Source organism: Saimiri boliviensis, chromosome 14, assembly GCF_048565385.1.
Source record: "Saimiri boliviensis isolate mSaiBol1 chromosome 14, mSaiBol1.pri, whole genome shotgun sequence".
Lineage (NCBI taxonomy): Eukaryota > Metazoa > Chordata > Mammalia > Primates > Cebidae > Saimiri > Saimiri boliviensis.
Genome location: NC_133462.1, coordinates 13683494 through 13703326, shown reverse-complemented (window position 1 = coordinate 13703326; position 19833 = coordinate 13683494). Strand labels below are relative to the sequence as shown.

Sequence of the window (19833 nt, the reverse complement as noted above, 5' to 3'; positions counted from 1 at the left end):
TGTCTCCCAACAGTCCTTGGCTGTATGATCGAGGTGACATCTGCTTGATGTTGTAGGAGGCAGTGACCTTCAAGGACGTGGCTGTGGTCTTCACTGAGGAGGAGCTGGAACTGATGGACCCTGCCCAGAGGAAGCTCTACCGAGATGTGATGCTGGAGAACTTCAGGAGCCTGCTCTCAGTAGGTGAGGACAGGCACCCTCTTTAATGGAATGCCAGGCCCCAGGAGTGGTTTTTTATCTTAGGGTATTCAAGTTTGAGTGTGCCATGGGAACCTGAATTTCCAGTAAATTTTGCTTAGCTATTAGGTTGGTACAAAAGTAATTGTGGTTTTTGCCATTGAAAGTAATGGTGCACCACAGTTACTCTTGCACCAACATGATACTACCTCGAACGTGTTGGGATTAAGCATGTGACTTTGCCTGTTCACAGGGCATCAGCCATTGCAAGGAGATACTTTCTACTTCCTACAGGAAGAAAAGTTTTGGATGATGGAGACAAGAAGCCAGAGAGAAGGGAATTCAGGTAAGAACCAGGCAACTGTGTGTCCTTGCATGTGATTCTCCCATTTGTTTTACTTCTGTCCATGCCCATTTCTAGCATTTTGGGGTAAATGGCCGAACCTGTTTTCTGGATTATTACAACCTCCTCCCTGCTGGTGCCCCGCTTCCACCCTTCCTGCCATCCATTCTCACGGTAGCCAAAGTTCTCCTTAGGAAATGGAAGTCACGTTGCCATTCCTCAGCTCAAAAACCTCTCTGGCTTCTTGTTTTTATTAGTGTTACCACCTTTTTTTTTTTTTTTTTTTTTGAGACAGAGTCTCGCTCTGTCGCCAGGTGCCAGGCTGGAGTGCAGTGGCATGATCTCGGCTCACTGCAACCTCCGCCTCCTGGGTTCAAGCAATTCTCCTGCCTCAGTCTCCTGAGTAGGTGAGACTACAGGCGCATGCCACCACACCTAGCTAATTTTTGTGGTTTTTAGTAGAGACGGGGTTTCACCATGTTGGCCAGGCTGGTCTCCATCTCTTGACCTCGTGATCTGCCTGCCTCGGCCTCCCAAAATGCTGGGTGAGCCACCATGTGAACTACTGGGCCCGGCCGTTACAACCTCTTTAAGTGGCTTTTGCAGACGGTCTGATCTGCTCTTCATCCCACGCTGCCTGACTGCCTCTCCTGTCCTCTCCCCCTTGCTCCATCTTTTCCAGGCACGTTGTCCTCCCTGCGGTTTCTCCATCCTGCCAAGGACACTGTATTGCCAGTTGTGACCAGTGAAGTAAAACTTAGCAGACTGAACAAGAAACACTTACCTTTCTCTTCTGTAGGCCTGAAGTCTGACACATCGGACTGGGCAAAAATCAAGCTGTCTTAGGGCTTTGTTCCTTTCTGGATGTTCATGGGGAGAAGCCTTCATTTTGGTTTATCAGTCTCTAGGCACTGGCTACACTCGTTGGCTCTTGTTTCCCTTCCTCCATCTTCAAAGGCAGCAACGTTGCATCCCTGACCATTCTTCTATAGTCATGCTCCCTCTGCCACTCTTCTCATGCCTTCCACTTTGACCTTTTGGGTCCCTTATGAGAGTATTCATCACTCCTGGGATGATTCAGGATGACCCTTCCACTTTCTGCTTAGCTGACTAATGACTAGTGACCTCAGTGGCATCTGTAGTGTAATCGCCCTTGCTGTGTAATGTAACATGTTCACAGGTTTTGAGGACTGGATGTCGACATCATTCAGGAATGATTATCTACTACAAAAGCTTACGCCTCCAGGCCCTCACTTGCTCTTCTCTCTGATTGGAATATACTATCCCACAAAACTTAGACCCCTCCTTTAGTTTATGCAGTGCTTTGCTCAGTTTTATTATCATAGGAGAGGTCATCTCCTATTATCATAGGAGAGGTTTCTTGTTCAGTCTGCACTTCATTGAAAATAGTATCCTGTCTTTACTATTCTTGGCCTGCATGTGTTGCGTCTCATGTAGTTTTGTCTAGTAATAGATTGCTTCTCCCCTTTGCAGTGTAATCTCCAGAAGGCATTTATCTGTTTCTTTGTGACTGCGTCTTCAGCACCTAGAATACTCTTGGTACATGGCAGGTATCTGTAAATATTTAGTATTCTTATGAATGAATTAATAGATGAGAGGACTTGACTGTAAGAATCATGGAGATAGCTAATAAGCGACAGACATACCAGAATGAATGTTACATAGTCATGCCTTGGTAGCCATGGGGTTTGAGTCCAGGACCAACTTGTGGATACCAAAAGCCACGGATGCTCACATCTCTTACACATGTGAAGTATTTGTATATACCCTATGCACATCCTCTCGTATACTTCACGTCATGTCTAGATTAGGTATAATACCAAATGCAATGCCTGCCCGTCACTTTATTCACATGGATTCAATGTATACGGGTCAGAGTGTGAGACCTTCAAGTTTTGCTTTACGGAACTTTGTGGATTTTTTTTACCAAGTTTTTTTTTTTTTTTTTGAGATGGAGTTTCACTCTTGTTACCCAGGCTGGAGTGCAATGGCGCGATCTCGGCTCACCGCAACCTCCGCCTCCTGGGTTCAGGCAATTCTCCTGCCTCAGCCTCCGGAGTAGCTGGGATTACAGGCACGAGCCACCATGCCCAGCTAATTTTTTTTTTTTTTGTATTTTTAGTAGAGACGGGGTTTCACCATGTTGACCAGGATGGTCTCGATCTCTCGACCTCGTGATCCACCCACCTCGGCCTCCCAAAGTACCAAGTATTTTTGCCAAATACTTTTGATGTTGGTTGAATCCATGTATGCTGAACCCACAGTTATGGAGGCTGGCTGTAGGTTGCAGGACAGCTTTGGTTTGTTTTGTTTTTTTTGGTGTTTTTTTTGTTTTTTTTTGCGATGGAGTTTTACTCTTGTTGCCCAGGCGTGAGTGCAATGGTGCGATCTCAGCTCACTGCAACCTCTGCCTCCTGAGTTCAAGCGATTCTCCTCTCTCAGCCTCCCGAGTAGCTGGGATTACAGGCCCATGCCACCATGCCTGGCTAATTTTTATATTTTTAGTAGAGACGGAATTTCATCACAATGGCAGGGTGGTCTTGAACTCTTGACCTCAGGTGATCCACCCACCTCAGCCTCCCAAAGTGCTGGGATTACAGGCGTGAGCCACCGTGCCCAGCCAGGACACTTTTTTTTAGGTTCCCTTGACATGATTAGCTTTCTGTGTGTGCAGTTGACCCATATCCCATGGAAACTTCCAGGCATTGTTTTCATGACCACACTGAGAAACATGCCTTCCCTGGGGCTGACCCTGGAGCTTTCCTTAAGGACCATGTTTATATGTCTGTGAGAAATTCTTTATATCTGTGAGCTAAATGTTTCTTATATTTCCGCATGTTTTTCTTCAAACTTTGTGGTGTCTTATTTCTGCATCTTTATACAAATTTAATTGTCAGAAATGTGAAGGAATATAGTTTTACAGAAATTTCTCTTTATTTTTATAGAGATGTAGTATCGAATTTTAATCTGGTGAACTTTATGACGGGAAAGGAATTGGGAAACTGCTCTCAAAATGGAAACCTCCCAAAGGAGACTCTCCCTTCTCTTTAAACACCTCTTATTTACAAGTGACAGCATATTAAATAGATCCATGTACTACTGTGTACTGAAAGGTACATACTTACCAATTAATATTTTCCAAGATTCAAACTACTGTGTACTGAAAGGTACATACTTACCAATTAACATTTTCCAAGAGTCAACCTTTGGAAGTTTTCTTTCCGTTGGAAAAATTTACCTAATTCAGGACTTGGTAATATCCTCCCGACAAAGTTTTAACCATTTTGTGAGCATGAGCCATAGTAAGAAACACATCTCGCAATATGACCCAAAAAAAATTTGTCATGTGTGTAGGTGTGTGTGAGCAACTTTAGTAGGCAATTCATGTAATGACGTTTTTCCTGATTTTCATAATGCTGCAGTAATTTTCATTCTAGTTCTTTTTTTGTAAATGTTTATTGCAGGTTTTAACTTTATTTCAGCTCATTGAGCCATAGTCTTCAATATAAAAGGTTATAAAGGCCTGTTTATTATATCATAGGCTTTCTTTTCATTCCATGTGATTCTTAATAACTTTGATTGTCAGTGGACCCCTGGAAGGACAGCCTTTCAGAGTCCCCTCAGAACTGCAGTTGTCTGTTCCTGTACTCTTTCAGATAATCAAGTTACTGTCCATATCAAAACAGAAAAATAGATTAAGTATTTTTATACATGTGTAAAATTATTGTGCGGGAATACTTTGAATGTGTAGATATTAAACACTCTGAAGTGTTTGATGTTTAGCATTGTGAAGAGTTCAGCCAACTTTAGTGGGACATTTTATAGAGGACTGCTCTCACTTCACACCAAGTGCAAATTTGGCAGTTTTTCAAACCTATCTTCGTGTCAGGTAATTTGCTGGAAAGACTCTTAGAATTCACTGAATGCTTTTATCCTCACAGTTACTGATTCTTACAGGGAAAACATGCGTATTATATTTAACCAAGAGAGAAACCAAACAAAACAAAGTCCAGGGAAGTACCAAATGCTTATTTTCTATTGCCAGGATTAGCATGCGACTTAGACACAGATAACTCCCAATCAGGGAAATTTACCTGAGTGCTGGGATTGAGAGTAATTACTGGGGCTCCATTACATAGCCAGGATTGGCTGGTTGATTCCCGTATGGTTATTTAGTCTCCTGGTTCACTGATTCCCTGTGAGGTAAAGCCTCTCCATGAATCACACTGATGTTCTTTCTGACATGAGGAGTACTACCTCCCATACCCCAAAAGAGTGGTCAGTACAACGCTGAATAATATTGTTTCACTATCCAGAGTTAGCCAGGTTTTACCCTCAAGCACAGAGACTCCTCAGGCATGACACTTCAAGATCCTAGAGATTACCTCTCAGATGCTGAGGACAACATCCTGACCTCTTTCAAGTTAGGTTAACTTCTTTATAAGGATATATAACAGACAAATATACAAACGATTTATTCTGTTATTACTTCTCCTTAAAGTTCCTTTTGGTTCATATTTCACTACGTATGTAATATTTTAGCTTTATAATTTACCACACAAAATTTTACCACAAAGACTGACTAAAAAAATCACTAGAAACAGCAACAAGTGAAATGTATATAATTTTTTTTTTTTTTTTGAGATGGAGTTTTGCTCTTGTTGCCCAGGCTAGAGTGCAATGGCACAATCTCAGCTCACTGCAACTTTCGCCTCCCAGGTTCAAGTGATTCTCCTGCCTCAGCCTCCTGAGTAGCTGGGATTACAGGCATGCACCACCATGCCCGGCCAATTTTGTATTTTTAGTAGAAATGCGGTTTCTCCATGTTGGTCAGGCTGGTCTCAAATTCCCAACCTCAAGTGATCCACTTGTCTCAGCCTCCCAAAGTGCTAGGATTACAGGTGTGAGCCACCACTCCCGACATATATTAATTTTTTAAATATGTATTTTATTTCTATTCAGAATTTTACATATGAGACATGGTGTGGTTCTAAATTGGTCTCATGCAAACCAGAAACTAGAGTGCACTTGGAAAACAGAAAATGAACGTTCATTAAAGTTAAATGCCACATCTTAAGTGTGAACTCTTGAAAACACTGAACAAAGACTTGATTTGTCCACATGTCTTAATTCTGTGTCCTTATAGGAGGTAGGATTCAAACGGAGACAGCAACTGTTCCAGAAGCAAGAACACATGAAGAATTTTCCTGCCAGAAAATTTGGGAACAAATTTCAAGTGACTTAACCAAGTCTCAAGATTCCACCATAAATGACTCTCAGTTATTTGAACAAGATGACAGCCCCTCCCAGACTGAGGCAAGACTATCTACACTTCACACAAGAGAAAAACGTAGGGGTGGAAAGTGTAAACAATCCTTCAGTGATCTTTCCATCTTTGATCTTCCTCAGCAGTTATACTCAGGAGAGAAGTCTCATACATGTGATGAGTGTGGAAAAAGCTTCTGTTACATCTCAGCTCTTCATATTCATCAGAGGGTCCACATGGGAGAGAAATGCTATAAGTGTGATGTGTGTGGTAAGGAATTCAGTCAGAGTTCACATCTGCAAACTCATCAAAAAGTCCACACTGGAGAGAAACCATTCAAATGTGAGCAATGTGGGAAAGGTTTCGGATGTAGATCAGCCCTTAAAGTTCATTGCAAATTACACACAAGAGAGAAACCTTATAATTGTGAAAAATGTGGGAAGGCCTTCATGCACAATTTCCAGCTTCAGAAACACCAGAGAATTCATACTGGGGAGAAGCCATTCAAATGTGAAATATGTGGTAAGAGCTTCTGTCTTAGGTCAAGTCTTAATAGGCATTGCATGGTCCACACAGCAGAGAAACTGTACAAATCTGAGGAGTATGGAAAACGTTTCATTGATAGGCTAGATTTGCATAAGCATCAAATGATTCACAGAGGACAGAAACCATACCATTGTAAAGAATGTGGGAAGAGCTTCAAATGGTCGTCATACCTTTTGGTCCATCAACGAGTCCACACTGGAGAAAAGCCATACAAATGTCAGGAATGTGGGAAGAGCTACATTAGTAAGTCAGGTCTTGACTTCCACCACAGAACTCACACGGGAGAGAGATCTTATAATTGTGATGACTGTGGGAAAAGCTTTAGACATGCTTCTAGTATTTTGAATCATAAGAAACTCCACTGCCGAAGAAAACCATTGAAATGTGAGGACTGTGGAAAGAGGCTTGTACACCAGTCACACTGTAAAGACCAACAGAGAGACCACAGTGGAGAAAACCCATCCAAATGTGAGGACTGCTGGAAGCGCTACAAGAGGCGTTTGAATCTGGATATAATTTTATCATTATTTTTAAATGACATATAAGTTACACGTATGTATGGAGTACAGTGTGAACTTTGATACACATATATAATGTGTGCTGGTTAAATCAATTTAATTTGTGTATCATCCGAAACATTTATGATTGGTGTTAGGAAAATTCGAAATCTGTTTTTTTGGATTTGAAAACAAGTTATTGTTGATTATAGTCATCTTTAGTGCTGTAGAACATTAGAAGTGAAATTGTGAGGGGTTTTGAATAGAGTTACAGGATCAACAGCCAGGGTGCCAGAGAGAGGAAAAGAGAAGGAGAGAGGGATTTTTCTTGGGACTTGAACCCAAACCAGCTTAGTCCAGGGGAGGATTACAGTCCATCCCACTGCTTGCCAGGTTGATCAGGCCTGCATAATCCACCTTTTTGATCCATCCTGCATGGATATCTATTCAGGTAATGCAAACCAATAAGAGAGAAACTGTTCCATCCATTCCTCATGAATGTCTATCCAGGCATCCCAAGCCAGTAAGGATTAGGAAAGGAGAGGCAAAGCATCCTGAGTGAGAAGAAAAGATAGGAAGAGGAAAGGAAGAAGACAAAATGGAAGGGATTGGCTGGGCATGGTAGCTCATGCCTGTAATCCCAGCACCTTGAGAGGCCAAGGCAGGCCGATTGCTTGAGTCTAAGAGTTCAAGACCAGCTTGGGCAACATGAGGAAATCCTGTCTCTACAAAAAACACAAAAATTAGCCAGACATGGTGGCACATGCCTGTAGTATCAGCTACTTAGGAAGCTGAGGAGGGAAGATCACTTGAGCCTGGGTAGTAGAGGTTGCAGTGCACTGAGATCACACCACTGCACTCCAGCCTTGAGTGACAGAGTGAGACTATGTCTCAAAAGAAAAGAAAATTATTGCCTGGTAGGGGCAGGGGCAAGGAGGTCCATGAGGCTGGAGAAAGCCACCCATTGTGGTAACACCGAATCAAAAGTTCAGGCAGGTGATTTTCAGTCGTGAAGAAATCTTGTCCAGCTGTCCTGTCAGCTCACATGTCTCCCCCTCCGGGAGAGAAAGACCTCCCATGTCCCATGATCCTAGACAAATCCCCAAATAATATGCTACCAACCATATGTTCCTGGGCTCTGCAATAGAAATTGAAATGAGGCTGAAACAGTTTTCTCAGACAAGGCTTCATTGGAGCTTATGCCCAGATAAGGCATAAGAGATAAGGGAAGCAGCACAAGAGAGAATTTCCTGACTCCCTTCAAACAGCTTGTAGGATTGTTTATTTGGCAAAGCCTGGGAATTAACATCAGGGATAGGGTATGAAGGCTGGGCTGGGCAAAGCACATGAGCGGTAGGGCATGCAAGTCAGCATTACCTGGTTGCAATGGTTATCTTGTGTAATGGGCCACCTGGTGGTCTGGGTGGTGGTAACAAGGCTGTAAATCAATTGTTTAGCATTTCCTCCTCAAGTGAGACACTCTACAACTTTGGTTATCACCCAAGGCCAGTTCCTGGAATTCTTAGCAGTGAAGTATAGGTGTGAGTTTTGTGATCATTAGGAATGCATGAAAGAACGCTGTAGTCAGGGGAAGCTGAAGCCAAGCCCTGTCTCTACTCTGTCTCTTAGGCAGAAGAGTTCTATTGCAAGTGAAGAAAAGGCTGACTGGAATCACCTAACACAGAGTCACAGCCCCAAATCAAATCCAAGACATGTCCAGTTTGCAAATCCACATTCAGTTACGTGAAAGCCCAAAACTGGATGAGAGTGGACCCACATTTCAGGGTTCTCCACAGGAAACTATGGCCATGAACCTGTGTGACTGTACTCAAAAAGAGAAATAATCACTCTTTGGCAGTGGCTAAATCCTTATTGTCAAATGGCACATTAATATGATGATTGGACCTGGTGAGGAAAAAGTAGAAAGTAATCTAGGCATACTTGTAAGACACATGCAAATCAGGAGAGAATAAGTCTGAAAAATATTTATAGGACTTCTACCTCAGTGAAATTTCCATGAGTTCACTGATGCAAAACTATTGAAACTAGGCCAGGCACAGTGGCTCATGTCTGTAATCCCAGCACTTTGGGAGGCTGAGCTGGGTGGGTCACTTGAGGTAAGGAGTTTGAGACCAGCCTGGCCAACATGTATTTTAGTCTTTACTAAAAATACAAAAATTAGCTGGGCGTGGTGGCGGGTGCCTGTAATCCCAGCTGGTCGGGAGCCTGAGGCAGTAGAATCGCTTGAACCCAGGAGGTGAAGATTGCACCACTGCACTCCAGCCTCGTGACAGAGTGAGATTGTCTCAAAAAAAAAAATAGAGATATTCTTTCTAAACTAAGGTATAAGGCAAGTAGCATATGATGCTTCCTACAGCCAGAAAAAAGGGTCCCAATGCCTGGTGGCCCTGCTCAGCTATTGGAGGCTACTTATTCTTTATTGAGGTATACTACTATGCTTTTTATGCATGACCTGAAATCATTTTGCCTCAGTCTCAACACAATAAAGGCTATATGTGAAAAATTTCAGAGCTTATTTTCATATTCAATTGTGAAGGACTGAATTTCTTCTAATATCAGGAATACAATGAGTTTGCTCCACTTTTCCACGTCTAGTCAACATGGTATTGGAAGTTCTAGGCAGAACAATTGGGTAGAAAGGAAATAAACTTGTTAAAATTGGAAACATAAAACTCTGTCTATATGCTGATGACATGTTCTTATAAATTCTACAGAATACACAAGAAAAAAACATCTTAGAGCTAACAAAGTCAAAAAGTTACAGGAAAGACACCTATATAGAAAAAGCAGTTGTTTTCTACACAAAAACAACTTGAGAAGGAAAATACTTCTCTTGGCAATAGTGTCAAAACGAAACAATTACTTAGGAACTGTCTTAACCAAGGACAAGAGAAACACTTGGACACTGAACTCTGCAACATCTTACTGAAGGAAATTCAAGGAGGCACAAATAAATGGAGATATTTCCATTTTTAATGAGTTGAGAGAGAAATTACAAGGCAGTGAATACCACCTAAAATGGTCTGCAGCTTCACTGCAATCCTTGATCGCAATGATTTTTTTTTTTTTTTTTTTCAGAAATGGAAAAATCCACCCAAGGTTCAATGAAATATCAAGGAATGCTCTCTCCCATGGTCATATCCTAAACCTTGTCATTTCCTAGAAAATACTCTTCGGCAATAATTTGCAGCATGAGTCTGCAACAACTTTCAACTGTATTGCCACCTGAGTTCCATCAGTATTCTTGCATCAGTAATCTTAGTACCTCGCCAATACTTAACAATCCACTGAGACTATCACCTTTTTGCTCTCTTAACGTCTCATGTCCTCACAACCACCCAAGTGCATCTCTTGTCAGGTGAGGACAGCTCACTCCACTTCTGTCTTACACTTCCCAGAATATGTCCCATGAAAATCTCTAGCTAGATGAAGTCAGAGAAAGAGAATATTTGATTTCTTAGGCTTTTTGGAAGAGTGAGGAATGGTAATAGGGGTTTGGAGTGAACCCTGCAAGCACCAGTCAATAGGGTGTATCCTGAATGGATAGTGGGTAAAGGACATTTGTTGTGAAGCTCTGTCCAGCTCCACTTCAGGAAAGCCTGCCTTTAATCAGAGTGATGATTTATTAGTATAATGCTGACCTCCATGTTTTTGAATTATTCTCATGCTTAGGAATTAGGGAATTTCTCATTACAAATTATTCTTTAGATATATTGTGTATAATCATGCTCTTGGTTTCTAAGCACCGCTGTCGAGTTATACAGAGCAGTGAGTGAACAGATCTGTGAAGTATTAACTCGGCATTGTGGTGAGTGTAATGGTAAAAGTATTTTAAATGTGTTGTGAGGGAAGGGAATATACTAATTCATGATAGGTGAGTGGGGTATTGGTGTAACCCAAAGAAGGTCCAGCTGCTCACCACTTACAGAAAAAAGCCAAAATAACAAAAGGAAGGTGTGATAAAAAGAGTGAATTTTATTATCCATTGCTAGAAAGGGAGAGAATAATTGGAATCTTTTCCAAAAATTGCCACTTTTCAATTTCTGGAGAGAGGGCCACAGTTTAAGAAGTGGGCTTGGAATGCAGAGAGGTAAGTGGGGTTAAGAGGTACCTGATGGCGTTTCTCACTCCGGTGGCTTATCTAGAATTGTTCCATCTGGTGAAGGGGCCAATGCCATCACAGGCTATCTCAGGTTATAAATTAATGGCAGTCAATCTTGCAGTTTATCTGTAGCCAGGAGGGTAAGGCTACCTGATCTGCATCAGTATTCTTCCCCTAAAGCTTCTAAGGAAATATATGAGCAGATAAGTGAGCATAGTGTGAGCTTAACAAGCATCCAGGTTATAAAAAAAAAAAAAAAGTGCGTAGGGCATGGAAGTATAAAGTGGGAAAGGGAAGGGAGTGAAGTTTCAAAGCAGATTCAGAGGCTGTATTTCAACACAAAAGAAAACACATCTGTAGTTTGTCTCAAAGCTACATCTTGAGCCTGGGGAGAAAGAGGAAAGAAAAAAACAGTTTTTAAAATGTAGTTTGAAGCTAAGGTGCTACCAAGCTTAGGTTACCATACATAGGCTTCAAAACACTATTAGGCCAACCAGCCCAACCTTGTTTAAATGTGAGTGATGATTCAAATATCATAAAATGCATCACTTTAAAATGTAACCTTTAGTGGTTTTTAGTATATTTCCAAAGTCTTGCAACTGTCACTATTCTCTAATTTCAAGTCTTTTTAATCAGCTCAGAAAGTAGTGCCCTGTCCACTGGCAGTCACTCCCAGTCCCCATCCTTCTTCCATCAGCTCCTGGCAACCACTATTCTACTTTCTGTTTCTACAGATTTGCCCGTTCTGAATATTTCATGTAAATGAAATCATACAACATGAGCTCTCTTCTGTCTTACACCTCTTAGCTTTCATTTCTCCGAATGTATATTTAGGCGTGAAATTGAGTTATAAGCTGTATTAGTCTGTTTTCACACTACTATAAAGTACTACCTGAGACTGGGTAATTTACGAAGAAAAGAGGTTTTTTTTTTTTTTTTTTTTTTTTTTTTGAGACGGAGTTCTGCTCTTGTTACCCAGGCTGGAGTGCAATGGCGCGATCTCGGCTCACCGCAACCTCCGCCTCCTGGGTTCAGGCAATTCTCCTGTCTCAGCCTCCTGAGTAGCTGGGACTACAGGCACGTGCCACCATGCCCAGCTAATTTTTTGTATTTTTAGTAGAGATGGGGTTTCACCATGTTGACTGGGATGGTCTCGATCTCTTGACCTTGTGATCCACCCACCTCGGCCTCCCAAAGTGCTGGGATTACAGGCTTGAGCCACCGTGCCCGGCCAGAAAAGAGGTTTAATTGACTCACAGTTCCAAGGTTTAACAGGAAGTATGACTGGGAGGCCTCAGGAAACTTAGAATCATGGTGGAAAGTGAAGGAGAAGAAAGCACTAGAACAGATGAGAGAGTGCAAAGGCAAAGCGCCACCACTTCCCGACAACCAGATCTCATGAGAATTCACTCAGAATCATGAGAACAGCAAGGGGGATGTCCGCCCCCATGATTTAATTGCCTCCCACTACGCTCCTCACCCAACATGTGAGGATTACAATTTGAAATGAGATTTGGGTGGCGACACAGCCAAATCATATCATAATCCCCCCTTTTTTTTTTTTTTTTTTTAAGACGGAATTTCGCTCTTGTTACCCAGGCTGGAGTGCAATGGCGCGATCTCGGCTCACCGCAACCTCCGCCTCCTCCGCAGTTCTCCTGCCTCAGCCTCCTACGAAGCTGGGACTACAGGCACGTGCCACCATGCCCAGCTAATTTTTTGTATTTTTAGTAGAAACAGGGTTTCACCATGTTGACCAGGATGGTCTCGACCTCTTGACCTCATGATCCACCCGCCTCGGCCTCCCAAAGTGTTGGGATTACAGGCGTGAGCCACCACGCCCAGCCTTCATAATCCCATTTTTTTGGTTAGTCTATTTTGCCAACATCAGTCTCTTTGGGATGTCCATGCCCTCAGATTCTGCAGTCTTCAATCTGGGAATGGACTGAGAATAGGGCTCCAAACAGGTGATGAAGAGAGCTCCCTGCAATGCATATTACAACACATAGGACGATGAGTGTGGTGAGATTGCCAATGGCCTGAGACGAGAGCAGTACCGCCCTTAGATCCAAACAAATGATGTCCATGCTTTAAGCCCTGTGTGTCATGGGCCCATAGCTTTCTGTGCCGCCTTCACATTCTTCTCTGGTATCTGGTACTAATCATGCCTGGCAGTGCTATCCAAGTAGAGGTCCCAGAGCCCTGACCTTGCGGGATTCCTGGTAGTTTCGCTCAGGTGGGCGTTTGCGGCGAATGCTGGGAAATGTAGTCCATTTTGTGGGAAGTGTAGTCCACTGGCCTGTGGAACACCGGACATTTTGGCTGTGGTGGGCGGACCGGTGAATTCTGGGAACCTTACTCCAGATACTCTGCGGTGTCGCCGGCCCTTTGGCTCAGACGGGCGAGTTTCTGGAATTCTGGGAAGTGGATGCAGTCCGGACACCCTGGCGGAGCGGTTACTTCCGGTCTCCGAGGTTGAGGTTCCTACTTTAATGACCCGGGCAGTTTGAGCCATTTCTGCGTCTTGCAGGACATTTTGAACGAGCCCCCTTTGCTTGAGGCTTGCAACTGCCCCATGATCAATGATCGTTTCAGGGGAAAAGAGGCCTTGGCGAAGACTGGAGGTTTGGAGGTGGGAGGGCGGGTAGGGTGTTTATTGCTCCAGTCGGCAGGGCCCTCTGGCGTCTGGGGGCGGTGCTCGCGTCCCGGTGGGTGGGATTGGCGGGGCCCTGTGTGCCCTGCTCTGAGCGTTTGCCGGACTTTGACCTCGCTCCGTCCGCCTCCCTAGGTGTGCGGACCTCTTTCTCGCAGTGTGATGTGGAATGTTACTTAATGTCCCTGTACTTCCCATTGACGGTCTTTAAAATGGTGATTATAAGATCATCCTAATATAATTGTTTTGCGAATTGAAAGAGATAATACAAATGAAAGCCTTAAAGTAGACCCTGTCACTTGGTGAGTGGCGGTCTCTTGTTTCCTGATATTTTAAAACGTTCGATATCATCCCAAAGCTATAGAAAAATTGCCAAAACAGTATAAGAAATTCTCATATACTCTCTACCCTAATTTGCCAAGTGTTTACATTCTTCCTGTTTGCTTTGTTGTTGACCATCAACCAAATACCACCGGGAACATACCTGTAACCAGAGACAGCTGATTGTAGGTTTCTGCAGCAAGGAAGCCCACATACCAGGGTAATTGTGTAGTATCTTGGTAAGAGGCATTTAGGAAGGGCTGGTTATAGGGTTTTACATAACATGCTAAATAATATTGGATATTATATTAAATAATGTTACTGGTTACATATCAGATAGATGTGTTACAAGAATACTAGATAGGATATTACCTAGCACCATGTTATGTAATTTGAAGTTCATATATGAATTTAATTTTTCATTTAAAGTCCTTATGACTGTCCCCTGCCCCCCCTTCACCTGCAACCCCAAAGTCCAGTTTATACATTGTCTTTAGCTGTCACATTTCCATAGCTGTTTATTTGGAATTTGATATGTTTCACATTTAGGTTCAGATTATGCATCGTTGATAGGGATTCAACAGAAGTGCTGAGATGCCCTTTTCTTTTCCTTTTTTTTTTTTTTTTGGGTTTTTTTGAGACAGAGTTTCACTCTTTCACCCAGGCTGGAGTGCAATGGCGCGATGAGATGCCCTTCTCGTTGTTAACATAACAAGGTCCAAGTGATGTCCCTTTGTCCCTTCATTGGTGATCTCAGCTTTGTCACTTGGCCAAGAAGATGTCTTTCAGATTTGTCCACTCTATTGATACTTTTTTTTTTAATTACGAAGTTTCTCATGGGGAAATACATTATTAGTGGGCATTTTCTTATAAAGGAGAGCTTCCATTTCTCTTCTATTGGTTCATACATTTGTTCAACTATAGATATTCTACCAATAGGGACTCAGAATCCAGTTTTATTGATTTTAATGATATGTGCGTTAACAGTTATTATTATTATTATTATTTTTTTTTTTTTTTTGAGACGGAGTTTCGCTCTTGTTACCCAGGCTGGAGTGCAATGGCGCGATCTCGGCTCACCGCAACCTCCGCCTCCTGGGTTCAGGCAATTCTCCTGCCTCAGCCTCCTAAGTAGCTGGGATTACAGGCACGCGCCACCATGCCCAGCTAATTTTTTTTGTATTTTTAGTAGAGACGGGGTTTCACCATGTTGACCAGGTTGGTCTCGATCTCTCGACCTCGTGATCCACCCGCCTCGGCCTCCCAAAGTACTGGGATTACAGGCTTGAGCCACCGCGCCCGGCCAACAGTTATTTTTTTAATCAACTCCAGCTTTTGGTTATCATAGCGTTTACCCATTTCACGTGTACAATTCAGTAGTCTTTAGGAACTTCAAAGTGGAGAAATCATCATCATCATTCAGTTGAGATCATTTTCATCCCCCAGTTGGATTCCTCATGGCTATTTATGTTAAACCTCATTCTCACCTCAAATTTAGAGCCACTATTAACCTACTTTCTTTATGTATTTGTCTACTCCAGACATTTCATATAAAAGGAATCATAGGGTCTGTGGGTTCTTGTGACTTGCTTCTTTAACTTACTGTAATGTTTTCAAGGTTCATGGGTGTTGTAGCATGAGTCAGTATTTCATTCCTTAATGTTTCCAAGTAAGATTCCATTGTGCGAATATGCCACAATTTTTCTATCCATTTACCTGTAGGAGAGCTTCTTGGTTGTGTGCAGTTTGGGGTTAGTATGAATAATGCTCTGTGAGCATTCATGTGCTCCTTGACAATATGAGTCCTTCTTGGTGGGTGGCATCCCCAAGCACCCTTTCGTGTCTCTTTTTCTGTCTTCCATGGCACTTTCCAGGCACAGTTCTGCTTTCTCTCGAACTGCATCATTCAGGACTCTGCAAATTCCCTGAAGCAGGAGGAAAAATGACCACGTCCAAGGTGAGTAGGGTTTGCCTCTCTTACAGTTAAAATTCCATCTCACTGCTCAGATTGTCATGTGTTTTGCTCTGCCCTGGGAGTACTCAAGAGAACAACAGGACGTTGAGGATCTCTTGTCCTCTGGCTGATTTTTTTATTATTAGTAGAGATGAGGTTTCATCATATTGGACAGGCTGGTTTCAAACTTCTGACCTCAAGTAATCTGCCCACCTCAGCCTCCCAAAGTGCTGGGATTACAGGCGTGAGCCTAATACTGAAAATTGGCCAGTCACTTGTGTACTGTAACTCATGTACTTCTCAGAGCAGCAGAATGAAGAGGTTTCTGGTCTATTCTTCTTCTAAACTCATGAAATATGAGAAACCTACTCAAAATCATAGAGACAATCAAGAATCAGGAATGTTAGCCGTTCTTCTCAAGCAAAAGAGAGAGGCGAGAAGAAGAAAGAATTCTCCATTCAGGGCCCTGTACCCTGTTGTGTGGGTGTCTGGAGTGCTTTCTTGAGTGATGAAATCCACAGGCTGCTCTACTCCTCCCTGTCCTTCATTAGTGTGACCTCTTCTTTTCCAGACCTGGCACCTACTCAGGTGTACCCATTGCTCCAAGTACCCAAGGACAGTGATTACCAAAGCTGTTCTGAAAAATCTTTAAATTCCTCCTTATGACACAAGATGCCTCACACACTGTTACCAGAAAAAAATGACAACCTGGGCAAAAATATTTACCCCTTGGATAGTTAAGGAAGAATAAGAAGTCTCTACAGGATAAAGAAAAAAGTTCTGCCAGGTGCGGTGGCTCAAGCCTGTAATCCTAGCACTTTGGGAGGCCGAGGCGGGTGGATCACGAGGTCAAGAGATTGAGACCATCCTGGTCAACATGGTGAAACCCCGTCTCCACTAAAAATACAAAAAATTAGCTGGGCATGGTGGCGCGTGCCTGTAATCCCAGCTACTCAGGAGGCTGAGGCAGGAGAATTGCCTGAGCCCAGGAGGCAGAGGTTGTGGTGAGCCGAGATCGCGCCATTGCACTCCAGCCTGGGTAACAAGAGCGAAACTCTGTCTCAAAGAAAAAAAAAAAAAAGAAAGAAAGAAAAAAGTTCGAACAGATTGGAACAAAGAACACTAAATGACAATTGTAAAAGAAGAAATAGAGATGGCCAATAACCTTGAAAAGTGATGACATTCATTTATAATAATAACTGAGAATAATAGACTGAATTGTTCTTCCTAATCAGATTACCAGAACGATGGGAATATTTATAACCTGCTCTTGGCCATCATAAGGAGAATTAGGATATTTGTATTCTGTTGAAAGATTAAAGAGGTAGGGAAAAAAGTGAGAAGAAAGTGTTTATTTCTATGATTATAATATTAAATGTACTTATTTTACACATTTTAATTTTCATATGAAATTATTTTAAGTGATAGATTCAGATATTCTTACATCTCACTACTTACTATATCATCTTTGTAAGATTGATAATGGGAAATATATAAAATTAAATATTAATTATTTAATGTAGCTAAAAATAGATAATCAGTTCCCTGGAATACTATGCAGCCATGAAATAGATAATGGTAATAACACTAATAAGTAATAACAGCTAATGTTCATTAAACACTTAGTCTGTGCCATAGACTTCAAAATATTATGTATTTCCTTGTTTAATTCTTGAAAAAACTCTGTCATGTAAGAACCATTATTCAGAGAGGGAACAAGACTTGTAGGCAAACATTCCGAGGTCACATGGTTAGAAGTGGGCAGACTTGGCCAGGCACGGTGGCTGACACCTGTAATCCCAGCACTTTGGGAGGCGAGGCGGGTGGATCACGAGGTCAAGAGATCGAGACCATCCTGGTCAACATGGTGAAACCCCGTCTCTACTAAAAATACAAAAATTATCTGGGCATGGTGGCGCGTGCCTGTAATCCCAGCTACTCAGGAGGCTGAGGCAGGAGAATTGCCTGAACCCAGGAGGCGGAGGTTGCGGTGAGCCGAGATCGCGTCATTGCACTCCAGCCTGGGTAAGGAGCGAAACTCTGTCTCAAAAAAAAAAAAAAAAAGTGGGCAGACTCTTAGGATGTACAATGAGGCATTCTGGCTTCTGGTCAAGACACTAAATGCTGCAGTTGGCACATATGGTTTGTGCCTTGTGAGTACAGAAGACACACTACTAGCTGTGACACAGGGTACCATGAAGCAGGTTCACTGCACTGATTACCAACTCATGTGAGTCCTGTGGGACAGAACACACTCACGTGCAACAGATGACATGAAGCAAATTCATTGCTACAGGTTGGCAGCAAGAGAGTCCAGAATCCTAGGGTCCACTATGAGCTGGCCATCCAGGGCTCAAGAAAGCTACCTGGAGCAGATGGAATCTTGACTGTATGTACCCCACTTGCACCAGAGCTGAGGCATCCCAGAGGGTAACCTGCCTCGGTGTATATACTTCAGGGTGCCATGACTCGTGGAAAAAACTTGAAGGACATCTTGCTTCCAGGGGAGAGAGAAACAAAGCCCCGGCTGTCAAAGGCAGTTCCTTCCCATAATATTGCATTCCTAGAATAATCTATAGTTGTTCTTTTTCTTTTTTTTTCTTTTTCATTTTTTTTTTTTGAGACGGAGTTTCGCTCTTGTGACCCAGGCTGGAGTGCAATGGCGCGATCTTGGCTCACCGCAACCTCCGCCTCCTGGGTTCAGGCAATTCTCCTGCCTCAGCCTCCTGAGTAGCTGGGATTACAGGCACACGCCACCATGCCCAGCTAATTTTTTGTATTTTTAGTAGAGACGGGGTTTCACCATGTTGACCAGGATGGTCTCGATCTCTTGACCTCGTGATCCACCCGCCTCGGCCTCCCAAAGTGCTGGGATTACAGGCTTGAGCCACCGCGCCCAACCCGGTTATTCTTGAGAACTACAAGCAAGAAAGGGGAGAGAACTGGGTGGGGTCTGCACCCCAACTGTCCTGCAGTCCATCCCTGACCCAGATATCCCCCTTAGCAAACTACTTCATTTCATATGCCCATCAACCTCCTTAGGTCTGGAGGTGTTGATTGATCTTGTTAGATAAGTGTAACACCTTGACCAACACAGTCTCTGTCGACTTCATAGAATTATAGCTGGAATACATTCAGTGGACCCCAGAGGAGCATGATTTCAAGCAGCACAGCCAGACCTTCCTGAAGCCATGATCCTGCCTGGGTCCCTAAGACGCATAAGAAGCTGCTAGAGATATCAAAGAAGAATCATTCAGGTGGCCCCAGTGTCAAGTTACTAGGCCTGCTTCTGGGTTGCCTCTCATTGTGTTTTTATAAGAGCTGTTTATCCAGAGAAGGCCGGAGATGTTGACAGGCACAGGCAGTCACAGATCCACTACTCCCAGTAGGGCTAAAAGCACAGAACACTTGTGTTTTTTCAACCTTCCCAAGGGAGTGAGGGGATGTTGCTGGGCTCCCAAGGCAGTGGCCATAGAGGAAGCAGTATTGGCCATTGTCTGTAACAGGTGTCTCATCATTTTTCATGGGAATTGACTTGTAGGAGTAGGACATAAACCTGGACCTAGCTATACCTCCAGGCACGTCCCCCAGTCAGCCTGGGGCACAGCTTTAGCCTTCTTGTCCAGTGGTACATCTCGCTCCTGGGGGGACATCCACGGGTGCCCCGAGCATGCCCAGTGTTTAGGATCTAACAGTCTGCCAGTTGCATGACGTTGCCCACCCTGTATTTGGGTCACCCTCCAGACCAGCCACAGAGAAAGCCATAGGCTCAGGTGCACACAGCACCCATTCCCTTGTTTGGCTGTTCCATGAAGCATTCGTGGGAATGGGTACATTATCTTTTGCCAGCGAGATCTCATTTTTGGCACAGTTGCATAAGCTTAGTTCCTCCGTATGATGTTCATGCAGCCTTTACAGAGAGGAATATCACT

The 19833-nt window shown here is 43.2% G+C and overlaps 1 protein-coding gene across 8 annotated transcripts in view; it reads left to right on the top strand.

Annotated features, from left to right (window-relative positions):
- LOC120360082 (uncharacterized) overlaps positions 1-19833 on the top strand; it is a 43913-nt gene that overhangs the window by 8661 nt on the left and 15419 nt on the right. The window contains exons 3-5 of one of the 8 annotated variants that reach the window (XM_074386252.1): positions 57-183; positions 431-523; positions 15822-15904. In XM_074386252.1, coding sequence (XP_074242353.1) covers positions 57-183; positions 431-523; positions 15822-15904 — 303 coding nt within the window. The other 7 variants (XM_010332511.3, XM_074386254.1, XM_010332512.3 and 4 more) reach the window with 7 other exon arrangements.